At 49.6% G+C, this 18,919-nt stretch overlaps 1 protein-coding gene across 1 annotated transcript in view; it reads right to left on the bottom strand.

Moving 5' to 3' along the window:
• The window catches only part of gpc3 (glypican 3), a 495,734-nt gene that overhangs the window by 301,897 nt on the left and 174,918 nt on the right, over positions 1-18,919 (bottom strand). The window contains exon 4 of the mRNA XM_045724105.1: positions 16,580-16,722. Within this exon, the coding sequence (XP_045580061.1) occupies positions 16,580-16,722 (143 nt within the window). The remainder of the gene's footprint in view (positions 1-16,579; positions 16,723-18,919) is intronic.

The raw sequence follows: 18,919 nt of genomic DNA, 5'->3' as shown, positions 1-18,919 counted from the left end.
CCATCTCCTACCCATTCATCTGGACCACAGACCTACCCCCAGCTCCTACCCATTCATCTGGACCTTATACCTTTCCCCCAGCTCCTACCCATTCATCTGGACCATAGTCCTTCCCCCAGCTCCTACACATTCATCTGGACAATAGACCTTCCCCAAGCACCTACCCATTCATCTGGACCATTTACCTTTCCCCCAGCTCCTACCCATTCATCTGGACCATAGACCTTTCCCCCAGCTCCTTCCCATTCATCTGGACCGTAGACCTTCCCCCAGCTCCTACCCATTCATCTGGACCTTAGACCTTTCCCCCAGATCCTACCCATTCATCTGGACCTTAGACCTTTCCCCCAGCTCCTACCCAGTCATCTGGACCTTAGACATTTCCCCCAGCTCCTACCCATTCATCTGGACCTTATACCTTTCCCCCAGTTCCTACCCATTCATCTGAACCTTAGACCTATCCCACAGCTCCTACACATTCATCTGGATCTTAGACCTTTCCCCCAGCTCCTACTCATTCATCTGGACTTAGACCTTTCCCCAGCTCCTACCCATCCATCTGGACCTTAGAACTTTCCCCCAGCTCCAACCCATTCATCTAGACCATAGGCCTTCCCCCAAGCTCCTACCCATTCATCTGGACCTTAGAATGTTCCCCCAGCTCCTAACCATTCATTTGGACCATAGACCTTCCCCCAGCTCCTACACATTCATCTGGACCTTATACCTTTCCCCATCTCCTACCCATTCACCTGGACCACAGACCTTCATCCAGCTCCTACCAATTCATCTGAACCTTAGTCCATTCCCCCAGCTCCTACCCATTCATCTAGACCATAGACCTTCCCCCAGCTCCTACACATTCATCTGGACAATAGACCTTCCTCCAGCACCTACCCATTCATCTGGACCATAGACCTTCCCCCTTTTCTACCCATTCATCTGGACCATAGACCTTCATCCAGCTCCTACCCATTCATCTGGACCACACACCTTCACCCCAGCTCCTACCAATTCATCTGGACCTTGGAATATTCCCCCATCTCCTACCCATTCATCTGGACCACAGACCTACCCCCAGCTCCTACCCATTCATCTGGACCTTATACCTTTCCCCCAGCTCCTACCCATTCATCTGGACCATAGTCCTTCCCCCAGCTCCTACACATTCATCTGGACAATAGACCTTCCCCAAGCACCTACCCATTCATCTGGACCATTGACCTTTCCCCCATCTCCTACCCATTCATCTGGACCATAGACCTTTCCCACAGCTCCTTCCAATTCATCTGGACCTTAGACCTTCCCCCAGCTCCTACCCATTCATCTGGACCTTAGACCTTTCCGCCAGATCCTACCCATTCATCTGGACCTTAGACCTTTCCCCCAGATCCTACCCGTTCATCTGGACCTTAGACCTTTCCCCCAGATCCTACCCATTCATCTGGACCTTAGACATTCCCCCAGCTCCTACCCATTCATCTGGACCTTAGACCTTTCCCCTATAACCTACCCATTCATCTGGACCTTAGACCTTCCCCATCTACTACCCATTCATCTGGACCATATACCTTCCCCAAGCTTCTACCCATTCATCTGAACCTTAGAATGTTCCCCCAGCTCCTACAGATTCATCTGGACCTTATACCTTTCCCCCAGTTCCTACCCATTCATCTGAACCTTAGACCTATCCCACAGCTCCTACATATTCATCTGGATCTTAGACCTTTCCCCCAGCTACTACTCATTCATCTGGACCTTAGACATTTCTCCCAGATCCTACCCATTCATCTGGACCTTAGACCTTTCCCCCAGATCCTACCCATTCATCTTGACCATAGACCTTTCCCCCAGATCCTACCCATTCATCTGGACCATAGACCTTTCCCCCAGATCCTACCCATTCATCTGGACCTTAGACCTTTCCCCCAGATCCTACCCATTCATCTGGACCATAGACCTTCATCCAGCTCCTACCCATTCATCTGGACCACACACCTTCACCCCAGCTCCTACCAATTCATCTGGACCTTGGAATATTCCCCCATCTCCTACCCATTCATCTGGACCACAGACCTACCCCCAGCTCCTACCCATTCATCTGGACCTTATACCTTTCCCCCAGCTCCTACCCATTCATCTGGACCATAGTCCTTCACCCAGCTCCTACACATTCATCTGGACAATAGACCTTTCCGCCAGATCCTACCCATTCATCTGGACCTTAGACCTTTCCCCCAGATCCTACCCATTCATCTGGACCATAGACCTTTCCCCCAGATCCTACCCATTCATCTGGACCTTAGACATTCCCCCAGCTCCTACCCATTCATCTGGACCTTAGACCTTTCCCCTATAACCTACCCATTCATCTGGACCTTAGACCTTCCCCATCTACTACCCATTCATCTGGACCATATACCTTCCCCAAGCTTCTACCCATTCATCTGAACCTTAGAATGTTCCCCCAGCTCCTACAGATTCATCTGGACCTTATACCTTTCCCCCAGTTCCTACCCATTCATCTGAACCTTAGACCTATCCCACAGCTCCTACATATTCATCTGGATCTTAGACCTTTCCCCCAGCTACTACTCATTCATCTGGACCTTAGACATTTCTCCCAGATCCTACCCATTCATCTGGACCTTAGACCTTTCCCCCAGATCCTACCCATTCATCTGGACCATAGACCTTTCCCCCAGATCCTACCCATTCATCTGGACCATAGACCTTTCCCCCAGATCCTACCCATTCATCTGGACCTTAGACCTTTCCCCCAGATTCTACCCATTCATCTGGACCATAGACCTTTCCCCCAGATCCTACCCATTCATCTGGACCTTAGACCTTCCCCAGCTACTACCCATTAATCTGGACCATAGACCTTCCCCCAGCTCCTACCCATTCATCTGGACCATAGACCTTCATCCAGCTCCTACACATTCATCTGGACCATAGTCCTTCCCCCAGCTCCTACACATTCATCTGGACAATAGACCTTCCCCAAGCACCTACACATTCATCTAGACCATTGACCTTTCCCCCAACTCCTACCCATTCATCTGGACCTTAGACCTTCCCCCAGCTCCTACCCATTCATCTGGACCTTAGACCTTTCCCCCAGCTCCTACTCATTCATCTGGACTTAGACCTTTCCCCAGCTCCTACCCATCCATCTGGACCTTAGACCTTCCCCCAGCTACTACCCATTAGTCTGGACCATACACCTTCCCCAAGCGCCTACCAATTCATCTGAACCTTAGAATGTTCCCCCAGCTCCTACCCATTAATTTGGATCTTGTACCTTTCCCCCAGCTCCTACCCATTCATCTGGATCTTGGAATATTCCCCCATCTCCTACCCATTCATCTGGACCACAGACCTACCCCCAGCTCCTACCCATTCATCTGGACCTTATACCTTTCCCCCAGCTCCTACCCATTCATCTGGACCATAGTCCTTCCCCCAGCTCCTACACATTCATCTGGACAATAGACCTTACCCAAGCACCTACCCATTCGTCTGGACCATTGACCTTTCCCCCAACTCCTACCCATTCATCTGGACCTTAGACCTTCCCACAGCTCCTACCCATTCATCTGGACCTTAGACCTTTCCCCCAGATCCTACCCATTCATCTGGACCTTAGACCTTTCCCCCAGATCCTACCCATTCATCTGGACCATAGATCTTTCCCCCAGATCCTACCCGTTCATCTGGGCCTTAGACCTTTCCCCCAGCTTCTACCCAGTCATCTGGACCATAGACCTTTCCCCCAGCTCCTACCCAGTCATCTGGACCATAGACATTTCCCCCAGCTCCTACCCATTCATCTGGACCTTAGACCTTTCCCCCAGCTCCTACTCATTCATCTGGACCTTAGACCTTTCCCCCAGCTCCTACTCATTCATCTGGACCTTAGACCTTTCCCCCAGATCCTACCCATTCATCTGGACCATAGACCTTTCCCCTAGATCTTACACATTCATCTGGACCTTAGACCTTCCCCCAGCTACTACCCATTCATCTGGACCATAGACCTTCCCCAAGCTCCTACCAATTCATCTGAACCTTAGAATGTTCCCCCAGCTCCTACCCATTAATTTGGACCTTATACCTTTCCCCCAGTTCCTACCCATTCATCTGAACCTTAGACCTATCCCACAGCTACTACACATTCATCTGGATCTTAGACCTTTCCCCCAGCTCCTACTCATTCATCTGGACTTAGACCTTTCCCCAGCTCCTACCCATCCATCTGGACCTTAGAACTTTCCCCCAGCACCAACCCATTCATCTAGACCATAGACCTTCCCCCAAGCTCCTACCCATTCATCTGGACCTTAGAATGTTCCCCCAGCTCCTACCCATTCATCTGGACCATAGACCTTCCCCCAGCTCCTACACATTCATCTGGACCTTATACCTTTTCCCAGCTCCTACCCATTCACCTGGACCATAGACCTTCATCCAGCTCCTACCAATTCATCTGAACCTTAGTCCATTCCCCCAGCTCCTACCCATTCATCTAGACCATAGACCTTCCCCCAGCTCCTACACATTCATCTGGAGAATAGACCTTCCCCCAGCACCTACCCATTCATCTGGACCATAGACCTTCCCCCAGCTTCTACCCATTCATCTGGACCATAGACCTTCATCCAGCTCCTACCCATTCATCTGGACCACACACCTTCCCCCAGCTCCTACACATTCATCTGGACAATAGACCTTACCCAAGCACCTACCCATTCGTCTGGACCATTGACCTTTCCCCCAACTCCTACCCATTCATCTGGACCTTAGACCTCCCCCCAGCTCCTACCCATTCATCTGGACCTTAGACCTTTCCCCCAGATCCTACCCATTCATCTGGACCTTAGACCTTTCCCCCAGATCCTACCCATTCATCTGGACCATAGATCTTTCCCCCAGATCCTACCCGTTCATCTGGGCCTTAGACCTTTCCCCCAGCTCCTACCCAGTCATCTGGACCATAGACCTTTCCCCCAGCTCCTACCCAGTCATCTGGACCTTAGACATTTCACCCAGCTCCTACCCATTCATCTGGACCTTAGACCTTTCCCCCAGCTCCTACTCATTCATCTGGACCTTAGACCTTTCCCCCAGATCCTACCCATTCATCTGGACCATAGACCTTTCCCCTAGATCTTACACATTCATCTGGACCTTAGACCTTCCCCCAGCTACTACCAATTCATCTGGACCATAGACCTTCCCCAAGCTCCTACCAATTCATCTGAACCTTAGAATGTTCCCCCAGCTCCTACCCATTAATTTGGACCTTATACCTTTCCCCCAGTTCCTACCCATTCATCTGAACCTTAGACCTATCCCACAGCTACTACACATTCATCTGGATCTTAGACCTTTCACCCAGCTCCTACTCATTCATCTGGACTTAGACCTTTCCCCACCTCCTACCCATCCATCTGGACCTTAGAACTTTCCCCCAGCACCAACCCATTCATCTAGACCATAGACCTTCCCCAAGCTCCTACCCATTCATCTGGACCTTAGAATGTTCCCCCAGCTCCTACCCATTCATCTGGACCATAGACCTTCCCCCAGCTCCTACACATTCATCTGGACCTTATACCTTTTCCCAGCTCCTACCCATTCACCTGGACCATAGACCTTCATCCAGCTCCTACCAATTCATCGGAACCTTAGTCCATTCCCCCAGCTCCTACCCATTCATCTAGACAATAGACCTTCCCCCAGCTCCTACACATTCATCTGGACAATAGACCTTCCCCCAGCACCTACCCATTCATCTGGACCATAGACCTTCCCCCAGCTTCTACCCATTCATCTGGACCATAGACCTTCATCCAGCTCCTACCCATTCATTTGGACCACACACCTTCCCCCAGCTCCTACCAATTCATCTGGACCTTGTAATATTCCCCCATCTCCTACCCATTCATCTGGACCACAGACCTACCCCCAGCTCCTACCCATTCATCTGGACCTTATACCTTTCCCCCAGCTCCTACCCATTCATCTGGACCATAGTCCTTCCCCCAGCTCCTACACATTCATCTGGACAATAGACCTTCCCCAAGCACCTACCCATTCATCTGGACCATTGACCTTTCCCCCAGATCCTACCCATTCATCTGGACCTTAGACCTTTCCCCCAGATCCTACCCATTCATCTGGACCATAGACCTTTCCCCTAGATCTTACACATTCATCTGGACCTTAGACCTTCCCCCAGCTACTACCCATTCATCTGGACCATAGACCTTCCCCAAGCTCCTACCAATTCATCTGAACCTTAGAATGTTCCCCCAGCTCCTACCCATTAATTTGGACCTTATACCTTTCCCCCAGTTCCTACCCATTCATCTGAACCTTAGACCTATCCCACAGCTACTACACATTCATCTGGATCTTAGACCTTTCACCCAGCTCCTACTCATTCATCTGGACTTAGACCTTTCCCCACCTCCTACCCATCCATCTGGACCTTAGAACTTTCCCCCAGCACCAACCCATTCATCTAGACCATAGACCTTCCCCCAAGCTCCTACCCATTCATCTGGACCTTAGAATGTTCCCCCAGCTCCTACCCATTCATCTGGACCATAGACCTTCCCCCAGCTCCTACACATTCATCTGGACCTTATACCTTTTCCCAGCTCCTACCCATTCACTTGGACCATAGACCTTCATCCAGCTCCTACCAATTCATCGGAACCTTAGTCCATTCCCCCAGCTCCTACCCATTCATCTAGACCATAGACCTTCCCCCAGCTCCTACACATTCATCTGGACAATAGACCTTCCCCCAGCACCTACCCATTCATCTGGACCATAGACCTTCCCCCAGCTTCTACCCATTCATCTGGACCATAGACCTTCATCCAGCTCCTACCCATTCATCTGGACCACACACCTTCCCCCAGCTCCTACCAATTCATCTGGACCTTAGACCTTTCCCCCAGCTCCTACCCATTCATCTGGACCTTAGACCTTTCCCCCAGATCCTATCCATTCATCTGGACCATAGACCTTTCCCCCAGATCCTACCCATTCATCTGGACCTTAGACATTCCCCCAGCTCCTACCCTTTCATCTGGACCTTAGACCTTTCCCCCAGATCCTACCCATTCATCTGGACCTTAGAACTTTCCCCCAGATCCTACTCGTTCATCTGGGCCTTAGACCTTTCCCCCAGCTCCTACCCAGTCATCTGGACCTTAGACATTTCCCCCAGCTCCTACCCATTCATCTGGACCTTATACCTTTCCCCCAGTTCCTACCCATTCATCTGAACCTTAGACCTATCCCACAGCTCCTACACATTCATCTGGATCTTAGACCTTTCCCCCAGCTCCTACCCATTCATCTGAACCTTAGACCTATCCCACAGCTACTACACATTTATCTGGATCTTAGACCTTTCCCCCAGCTCCTACTCATTCATCTGGACTTAGACCTTTCCCCAGTTCCTACCCATCCATCTGGACCTTAGAACTTTCCCCCAGCACCAACCCATTCATCTAGACCATAGACCTTCCCCCAAGCTCCTACCCATTCATCTGGACCTTAGAATGTTCCCCCAGCTCCTACCCATTCATCTGGACCATAGACCTTCCCCCAGCTCCTACACATTCATCTGGACCTTATACCTTTTCCCAGCTCCTACCCATTCACCTGGACCATAGACCTTCATCCAGCTCCTACCAATTCATCTGAACCTTAGTCCATTCCCCCAGCTCCTACCCATTCATCTAGACCATAGACCTTCCCCCAGCTCCTACACATTCATCTGGACAATAGACCTTCCCCCAGCACCTACCCATTCATCTGGACCATAGACCTTCCCCCAGCTTCTACCCATTCATCTGGACCATAGACCTTCCCCCAGCTACTACCCATTCATCTGGACCATAGACCTTCCCCAAGCTCCTACCAATTCATCTGAACCTTAGTCCATTCCCCCAGCTCCTACCCATTCATCTGGACCTTAGACCTTTCCCCCAGCTCCTACTCATTCATCTGGACCTTAGAACTTTCCCCCAGATCCTACCCATTCATCTGGACCATAGACCTTTCCCCTAGATCTTACACATTCATCTGGACCTTAGACCTTCCCCCAGCTACTACCCATTCATCTGGACCATAGACCTTCCCCAAGCTCCTACCAATTCATCTGAACCTTAGAATGTTCCCCCAGCTCCTACCGATTAATTTGGACCTTATACCTTTCCCCCAGTTCCTACCCATTCATCTGAACCTTAGACCTATCCCACAGCTACTACACATTCATCTGGATCTTAGACCTTTCCCCCAGCTCCTACTCATTCATCTGGACTTAGACCTTTCCCCAGCTCCTACCCATCCATCTGGACCTTAGAACTTTCCCCCAGCACCAACGCATTCATCTAGACCATAGACCTTCCCCCAAGCTCCTACCCATTCATCTGGACCTTAGAATGTTCCCCCAGCTCCTACCCATTCATCTGGACCATAGACCTTCCCCCAGCTCCTACACATTCATCTGGACCTTATACCTTTTCCCAGCTCCTACCCATTCACCTGGACCATAGACCTTCATCCAGCTCCTACCAATTCATCTGAACCTTAGTCCATTCCCCCAGCTCCTACCCATTCATCTAGACCATAGACCTTCCCCCAGCTCCTACACATTCATCTGGACAATAGACCTTCCCCCAGCACCTACCCATTCATCTGGACCATAGACCTTCCCCCAGCTTCTACCCATTCATCTGGACCATAGACCTTCATCCAGCTCCTACCCATTCATCTGGACCACACACCTTCCCCCAGCTCCTACCAATTCATCTGGACCTTGTAATATTCCCCCATCTCCTACCCATTCATCTGGACCACAGACCTACCCCCAGCTCCTACCCATTCATCTGGACCTTATACCTTTCCCCCAGCTCCTACCCATTCATCTGGACCATAGTCCTTCCCCCAGCTCCTACACATTCATCTGGACAATAGACCTTCCCCAAGCACCTACCCATTCATCTGGACCATTGACCTTTCCCCCAGATCCTACCCATTCATCTGGACCTTAGACCTTTCCCCCAGATCCTACCCATTCATCTGGACCATAGACCTTTCCCCCAGATCCTACCCATTCATCTGGACCATAGAACTTTCCCCCAGATCCTACCCATTCATCTGGACCTTAGACCTTTCCCCCAGATACTACCCATTCATCTGGACCATAGACCTTTCCCCCAGATGCTACCCATTCATCTGGACCTTAGACCTTCCCCAGCTACTACCCATTAATCTGGACCATAGACCTTCCCCCAGCTCCTACCCATTCATCTGGACCATAGACCTTCATCCAGCTCCTACACATTCATCTGGACCATAGTCCTTCCCCCAGCTCCTACACATTCATCTGGACAATAGACCTTCCCCAAGCACCTACCCATTCATCTAGACCATTGACCTTTCCCCCAACTCCTACCCATTCATCTGGACCTTAGACCTTCCCCCAGCTCCTACCCATTCATCTGGACCTTAGACCTTTCCCCCAGATCCTACCCATTCATCTGGACCATAGACCTTTCCCCCAGATCTTACACATTCCTCTGGACCTTAGACCTTCCCCCAGCTACTACCCATTCGTCTGGACCATAGACCTTCCCCAAGCGCCTACCAATTCATCTGAACCTTAGAATGTTCCCCCAGCTCCTACCCATTAATTTGGATCTTGTACCTTTCCCCCAGCTCCTACCCATTCATCTGGATCTTGGAATATTCCCCCATCTCCTACCCATTCATCTGGACCACAGACCTACCCCCAGCTCCTACCCATTCATCTGGACCTTATACCTTTCCCCCAGCTCCTACCCATTCATCTGGACCATAGTCCTTCCCCCAGCTCCTACACATTCATCTGGACAATAGACCTTACCCAAGCACCTACCCATTCGTCTGGACCATTGACCTTTCCCCCAACTCCTACCCATTCATCTGGACCTTAGACCTTCCCCCAGCTCCTACCCATTCATCTGGACCTTAGACCTTTCCCCCAGATCCTACCCATTCATCTGGACCTTAGACCTTTCCCCCAGATCCTACCCATTCATCTGGACCATAGACCTTTCCCCCAGCTCCTACCCAGTCATCTGGACCATAGACATTTCCCCCAGCTCCTACCCATTCATCTGGACCTTAGACCTTTCCCCCAGCTCCTACTCATTCATCTGGACCTTAGACCTTTCCCCCAGCTCCTACTCATTCATCTGGACCATAGACCTTTCCCCCAGATCCTACCCATTCATCTGGACCATAGACCTTTCCCCTAGATCTTACACATTCATCTGGACCTTAGACCTTCCCCCAGCTACTACCCATTCATCTGGACCATAGACCTTCCCCAAGCTCCTACCAATTCATCTGAACCTTAGAATGTTCCCCCAGCTCCTACCCATTAATTTGGACCTTATACCTTTCCCCCAGTTCCTACCCATTCATCTGAACCTTAGACCTATCCCACAGCTACTACACATTCATCTGGATCTTAGACCTTTCCCCCAGCTCCTACTCATTCATCTGGACTTAGACCTTTCCCCAGCTCCTACCCATTCATCTGAACCTTAGACCTATCCCACAGCTACTACACATTCATCTGGATCTTAGACCTTTCCCCCAGCTCCTACTCATTCATCTGGACTTAGAACTTTCCCCAGCTCCTACCCATCCATCTGGACCTTAGAACTTTCCCCCAGCACCAACCCATTCATCTAGACCATAGACCTTCCCCCAAGCTCCTACCCATTCATCTGGACCTTAGAATGTTCCCCCAGCTCCTACCCATTCATCTGGACCATAGACCTTCCCCCAGCTCCTACACATTCATCTGGACCTTATACCTTTTCCCAGCTCCTACCCATTCACCTGGACCATAGACCTTCATCCAGCTCCTACCAATTCATCTGAACCTTAGTCCATTCCCCCAGCTCCTACCCATTCATCTAGACCATAGACCTTCCCCCAGCTCCTACACATTCATCTGGACAATAGACCTTCCCCCAACTCCTACCCATTCATCTGGACCACACACCTTCCCCCAGCTCCTACCAATTCATCTGGACCTTGTAATATTCCCCCATCTCCTACCCATTCATCTGGACCACAGACCTACCCCCAGCTCCTACCCATTCATCTGGACCTTATACCTTTCCCCCAGCTCCTACCCATTCATCTGGACCATAGTCCTTCCCCCAGCTCCTACACATTCATCTGGACAATAGACCTTCCCCAAGCACCTACCCATTCATCTGGACCATTTACCTTTCCCCCAGCTCCTACCCATTCATCTGGACCATAGACCTTTCCCCCAGCTCCTTCCCATTCATCTGGACCGTAGACCTTCCCCCAGCTCCTACCCATTCATCTGGACCTTAGACCTTTCCCCCAGATCCTACCCATTCATCTGGACCTTAGACCTTTCCCCCAGATCCTACCCATTCATCTGGACCTTAGAACTTTCCCCCAGATCCTACCCATTCATCTGGACTATAGACCTTTCCCCCAGATCCTACCCGTTCATCTGGGCCTTAGACCTTTCCCCCAGCTCCTACCCAGTCATCTGGACCTTAGACATTTCCCCCAGCTCCTACCCATTCATCTGGACCTTATACCTTTCCCCCAGTTCCTACCCATTCATCTGAACCTTAGACCTATCCCACAGCTCCTACACATTCATCTGGATCTTAGACCTTTCCCCCAGCTCCTACTCATTCATCTGGACTTAGACCTTTCCCCCAGCTCCAACCCATTCATCTAGACCATAGACCTTCCCCCAAGCTCCTACCCATTCATCTGGACCTTAGAATGTTCCCCCAGCTCCTAACCATTCATCTGGACCATAGACCTTCCCCCAGCTCCTACACATTCATCTGGACCTTATACCTTTTCCCAGCTCCTACCCATTCACCTGGACCATAGACCTTCATCCAGCTCCTACCAATTCATCTGAACCTTAGTCCATTCCCCCAGCTCCTACCCATTCATCTAGACCATAGACCTTCCCCCAGCTCCTACACATTCATCTGGACAATAGACCTTCCTCCAGCACCTACCCATTCATCTGGACCATAGACCTTCCCCCAGCTTCTACCCATTCATCTGGACCATAGACCTTCATCCAGCTCCTACCCATTCATCTGGACCACACACCTTCCCCCAGCTCCTACCAATTCATCTGGACCTTGGAATATTCCCCCATCTCCTACCCATTCATCTGGACCACAGACCTACCCCCAGCTCCTACCCATTCATCTGGACCTTATACCTTTCCCCCAGCTCCTACCCATTCATCTGGACCATAGTCCTTCCCCCAGCTCCTACACATTCATCTGGACAATAGACCTTCCCCAAGCACCTACCCATTCATCTTGACCATTGACCTTTCCCCCATCTCCTACCCATTCATCTGGACCATAGACCTTTCCCCCAGATCCTACCCATTCATCTGGACCATAGACCTTTCCCCCAGATCCTACCCATTCATCTGGACCTTAGACATTCCCCCAGCTCCTACCCATTCATCTGGACCTTAGACCTTTCCCCCATATCCTACCCATTCATCTGGACCTTAGACCTTTCCCCCAGATCCTACCCATTCATCTGGACAATAGACCTTTCCCCCAGATCCTACCCGTTCATCTGGGCCTTAGACCTTTCCCCCAGCTCCTACCCAGTCATCTGGACCATAGACCTTTCCCCCAGCTACTACCCACTCATCTGGACCTTAGACATTTCCCCCAGCCCCTACCCATTCATCTGGACCTTAGACCTTTCCCCCAGATCCTACCCATTCATCTGGACCTTAGACCTTTCCCCCAGATCCTACCCATTCATCTGGACCATAGACCTTTCCCCCAGATCTTACCCATTCATCTGGACATTAGACCTTCCCCCAGCTACTACCCATTCATCTGGACCATAGACCTTCCCCAAGCTCCTACCAATTCATCTGAACCTTAGAATGTTCCCCCAGCTCCTACCCATTATTTTGGACCTTATACCTTTCCCCCAGTTCCTACCCATTCATCTGAACCTTAGACCTATCCCACAGCTCCTACCCATTCATCTGGACCATAGACCTTCCCCCAGCTCCTACACATTCATCTGGACCTTATACCTTTTCCCAGCTCCTACCCATTCACCTGGACCATAGACCTTCATCCAGCTCCTACCAATTCATCTGAACTTTAGTCGATTCCCCCAGCTCCTACCCATTCATCTAGACCATAGACCTTCCCCCAGCTCCTACACATTCATCTGGACAATAGACCTTCCCCCAGCACCTACCCATTCATCTGGACCATAGACCTTCCCCCAGCTGCTACCCATTCATCTGGACCATAGACCTTCATCCAGCTCCTACCCATTCATCTGGACCACACACCTTCCCCCAGCTCCTACCCATTCATCTGGACCTTGTAATATTCCCCCATCTCCTACCCATTCATCTGGACCACAGACCTACCCCCAGCTCCTACCCATTCATCTGGACCTTATACCTTTCCCCCAGCTCCTACCCATTCATCTGGACCATAGTCCTTCCCCCAGCTCCTACACATTCATCTGGACAATAGACCTTCCCCAAGCACCTACCCATTCATCTGGACCATTGACCTTTCCCCCAGCTCCTACCCATTCATCTGGACCATAGACCTTTCCCCCAGCTCCTTCCCATTCATCTGGACCTTAGACCTTCCTCCAGCTCCTACCCATTCATCCATTCATCTAGACCATAGACCTTCCCCCAAGCTCCTACCCATTCATCTGGACCTTAGAATGTTCCCCCAGCGCCTACCCATTCATCTGGACCATAGACCTTCCCCCAGCTCCTACACATTCATCTGGACCTTATACCTTTTCCCAGCTCCTACCCATTCACCTGGACCATAGACCTTCATCCAGCTCCTACCAATTCATCTGAACCTTAGTCCATTCCCCCAGCTCCTACCCATTCATCTAGACCATAAACCTTCCCCCAGCTCCTACACATTCATCTGGATAATAGACCTTCCCCCAGCACCTACCCATTCATCTGGACCATAGACCTTCCCCCAGCTTCTACCCATTCATCTGGACCATAGACCTTCATCCAGCTCCTACCCATTCATCTGGACCACACACCTTCCCCCAGCTCCTACCCATTCATCTGGACCTTGTAATATTCCCCCATCTCCTACCCATTCATCTGGACCACAGACCTACCCCCAGCTCCTACCCATTCATCTGGACCTTATACCTTTCCCCCAGCTCCTACCCATTCATCTGGACCATAGTCCTTCCCCCAGCTCCTACACATTCATCTGGACAATAGACCTTCCCCAAGCACCTACCCATTCATCTGGACCATTGAACTTTCCCCCATCTCCTACCCATTCATCTGAACCATAGACCTTTCCCCCAGCTCCTTCCCATTCATCTGGACCTTAGACCTTCCTCCAGCTCCTACCCATTCATCCATTCATCTAGACCATAGACCTTCCCCCAAGCTCCTACCCATTCATCTGGACCTTAGAATGTTCCCCCAGCTCCTACCCATTCATCTGGACCATAGACCTTCCCCCAGCTCCTACACATTCATCTGGACCTTATACCTTTTCCCAGCTCCTACCCATTCACCTGGACCATAGACCTTCATCCAGCTCCTACCAATTCATCTGAACCTTAGTCCATTCCCCCAGCTCCTACCCATTCATCTAGACCATAGACCTTCCCCCAGCTCCTACACATTCATCTGGACAATAGACCTTCCCCCAGCACCTACCCATTCATCTGGACCATAGACCTTCATCCAGCTCCTACCCATTCATCTAGACCATAGACCTTCCCCCAGCTCCTACCCATTCATCTAGACCATAGACCTTCCCCCAGCTCCTACACATTCATCTGGACCATAGACCTTCATCCAGCTCCTACCCATTCATCTGGACCACACACCTTTCCCCCAGCTCCTACCCATTCATCTGGACCTTGTAATATTCCCCCATCTCCTACCCATTCATCTGGACCACAGACCTACCCCCAGCTCCTACCCATTCATCTGGACCTTATACCTTTCCCCCAGCTCCTACCAATTCATCTGGACCATAGTCCTTCCCCCAGCTCCTACACATTCATCTGGACAATAGACCTTCCCCAAGCACCTACCCATTCATCTGGACCATTGACCTTTCCCCCAGCTCCTACCCATTCATCTGGACCTTAGACCTTTCCCCCAGATCCTACCCATTCATCTGGACCTTAGACCTTTCCCCCAGATCCTACCCATTCATCTGGACCATAGACCTTTCCCCCAGATCCTACCCATTCATCTGGACAATAGACCTTCCCCCAGCACCTACCCATTCATCTGGACCATAGACCTTCATCCAGCTCCTACCCATTCATCTAGACCATAGACCTTCCCCCAGCTCCTACCCATTCATCTAGACCATAGACCTTCCCCCAGCTCCTACACATTCATCTGGACCATAGACCTTCATCCAGCTCCTACCCATTCATCTGGACCACACACCTTTCCCCCAGCTCCTACCCATTCATCTGGACCTTGTAATATTCCCCCATCTCCTACCCATTCATCTGGACCACAGACCTACCCCCAGCTCCTACCCATTCATCTGGACCTTATACCTTTCCCCCAGCTCCTACCAATTCATCTGGACCATAGTCCTTCCCCCAGCTCCTACACATTCATCTGGACAATAGACCTTCCCCAAGCACCTACCCATTCATCTGGACCATTGACCTTTCCCCCAGCTCCTACCCATTCATCTGGACCTTAGACCTTTCCCCCAGATCCTACCCATTCATCTGGACCTTAGACCTTTCCCCCAGATCCTACCCATTCATCTGGACCATAGACCTTTCCCCCAGATCCTACCCATTCATCTGGACCTTAGACATTCCCCCAGCTCCTACCCATTCATCTGGACCTTATACCTTTCCCCCAGATCCTACCCATTCATCTAGGCCTTAGACCTTTCCCCCAGATCCTTCCCAATCATTTGGACCTTAGAATGTTCCCCCATCTCCTACCCATTCATCTGGACCATAGACCTTCCCTCATCTCCTACCCATTCATCTGGACCATAGACCTTCCCCCAGCTCCTACCCATTCAGTGTTTGCAGATTTGACAGAAAGATAAGCGTAGTGACAAAAGGTTAGCTAGATGCTCCCCTAATCTCATCTAGAAGGCTATAGGTGAAACCATACACCTGTCTGATTTCTTCAGGTCAAATACTGAAGTGGTACTGTAGGGACTAAAGCTTGTTCCTGGACTGGGCTGTAAGATGACGCTTGTCCTCATTAGTTAGCAGCATGACATGAACAACACGTCTTTTTCTTTTTTCTTCTCCTCTCTCTCTTCTCTCTCCCTTTCTCTCTCTTCTATCACATAGCTCTATTGATGGTTAAATATTTCTTAATAGTTAAATGCTCTAACCTCCTATATTCCTCTTTGCTCTACTTCACTACCCCTGTCTGTTCCCCCATTTTTCTATCCCTCTCTTCTCAACCCAGCATTACCTGCGGCGACCAGCCAAGGTCTCCTCAGGATCGTAGGGTAAAGGCTGTTGGTTGCGGGACGCCTGGGCAGCAGGGGTCTGGTCAGGAAAGGTCGCCACTGAGCGAGACACACGCTGGGGGGCGTGGCCACACATACTGCTCACCTGGAGGGAGGGAGGAAGGGAGAGTGTCAAGGACAGTGGGAGAGGTAACCATAAGAGACTGGACATACTATACATAGTAAATCATATCATTATCTAGTAGTATCAACTCACATTGATACATATTATCATTATCTAATAGCATCAACTCACATCGATACATATATTATCATTATCTAATAGTATCAACTCACATTGATACATCTTATAATTATCTAATAGTATCAACTCACATTGATACATCTTATAATTATCTAATAGTATCAACTCACATTGATACATCTTATAATTATCTAATAGCATCAACTCACATTGATACATCTTATCATTATCTAGTATTCAGCTCCTCTGTTGTTGTCTCTCATATTGTTACCCCCAGTTCAGCTCCTCTATCCTCTGTTGTTGTCTGTTATTGTATGTTTATTTTGGGGAGAAATAAAAGACGGGATTTGCATAACAAACCAGTCACTGTTTCCTCTGCCTGTGCTGTTTCTGGTTTGTTTATTTTGTAATCACAACCCTCCACAAAGCGCCGGCATGAAACCGACGAGGACTCTCGTACTCTAGCTTCTTCCCTGGGATAAACACAATTTTTTCCAATGCAGGACAACACAATAATAACTAAGAAACTTCTTTCTCTGTGTCTGGGAGATAATGGAGTCATGCCATTCTTTTCAGGTGCAATAAAAATGCAAATGTCTGTTAATGTTTAGCTTGTGGTTTAATGATTTAGAGCTGGTTTAATTTCCCCGGGGGATACCGGCCAGGGCTAAATTCTGCCTTGTAATGTTAACAGCTAATTGTGACTAGCTCCCCTTAAGTGAATCCACTGGGTGTGTGTGTGTGTGTGTGTGTGTGTGTGTGTGTGTGTGTGTGTGTGTGTGTAGCCTGCCAACGATGCTGGTGCAGACAGGCAGGCAGGCAGATAGTCAGACAAACAGGCTGGTACGCAGGTTGGTATGCACAAGACAGACAGACAGACAGACAGACAGACAGACAGACAGACAGACAGACAGACAGACAGACAGACAGACAGACAGACAGACAGACAGACAGACAGACAGACAGACAGACAGACAGACAGACAGACAGACAGACAGACAGACAGACGAGCAGGCAAGCAGACTGTCAGCCAAACAGACCGACGGGCAGGTACCCCCACTGGAGGCACACTCTTCAGTGTGCTGACATGGTACCCCATCCTAACATGTCTGCTATCAGGCTCCTATCTCCTGGTTTGTGTCCAAATGGGTAATATTAAGCACATTCCTTCTATTTACAACAGGAGTATAGCCTACCTGGCTGCCATGAAAATGAACCAAAGGAAAAGTGTCCTCCTTTCTCTATTTAAGTGCATAGATGACATAGATTTCTGCTGCCCCTGTTTCGAGACAGGTGCATGATAATGGTCCATTCTAAAACAAAACAAATTTCACACATTATTTAGTGTATGTGAAGACAAGATTAAATCAAGAAGAGTGTGATGGGTGACAATATTAGCCTATCATTTGTGAATGATATTTTATCACTTGTGAATGATGCCCAGCTTAAGGCAAGAAACAGCAAATAATTTTTTGGGCGACATTTTAAATCAAACTGTGTCACGTCCTGACCTTAGAAAGCTGTTATTTTCTATGGTAGAGTAGGTCAGGGAGTGACAGGGGGGTTTTCTAGTTTAGTTTTACTATGTTGTCAGGTTCTAGTTTTGTATTTCTATGTTGGGTTTTGTTTGGGATGATCTCCAATTAGAGGCAGCTGGTCCTCGTTGTCTCTAATTGGAGATCATACTTAAGTATTTTTTTTTTCCCACCTGGGTTTGTGGGAGATTGTTTTTGAGTACGTGTATGTTAACTCTGCGTCACGGTTTGTTGTTTTTGTTATTCAGTTTATTTATATGTATTGCATAGTTTCACAGTGTAAATAAAATGTGGAACGACACACACGCTGCACTTTGGTCCGCTCCTCCTTTCGACAACTGTGGCACACCTCATGTAGCCTAGCCCATTTAAAAGAATATGATATTTTTAATTTAACTAGGCAAGTTAAGTCAGTTAAGAGCAAATTTTTACTTACAATGACGGCCTACACCGGCCAAACCCACATGACGCTGGGCCAATTGTGCGCTGCCCTACTGGACTCCCAATCATGCCTGTTGTGATACAGCCTGGATTCCAAACTGAGATACAGTGCCTCAGACCGT

This window comes from Salmo salar, chromosome ssa09 (genome assembly GCF_905237065.1).
Source record: "Salmo salar chromosome ssa09, Ssal_v3.1, whole genome shotgun sequence".
NCBI lineage: Eukaryota > Metazoa > Chordata > Actinopteri > Salmoniformes > Salmonidae > Salmo > Salmo salar.
This window is presented reverse-complemented; position numbering and strand designations above follow the sequence as displayed.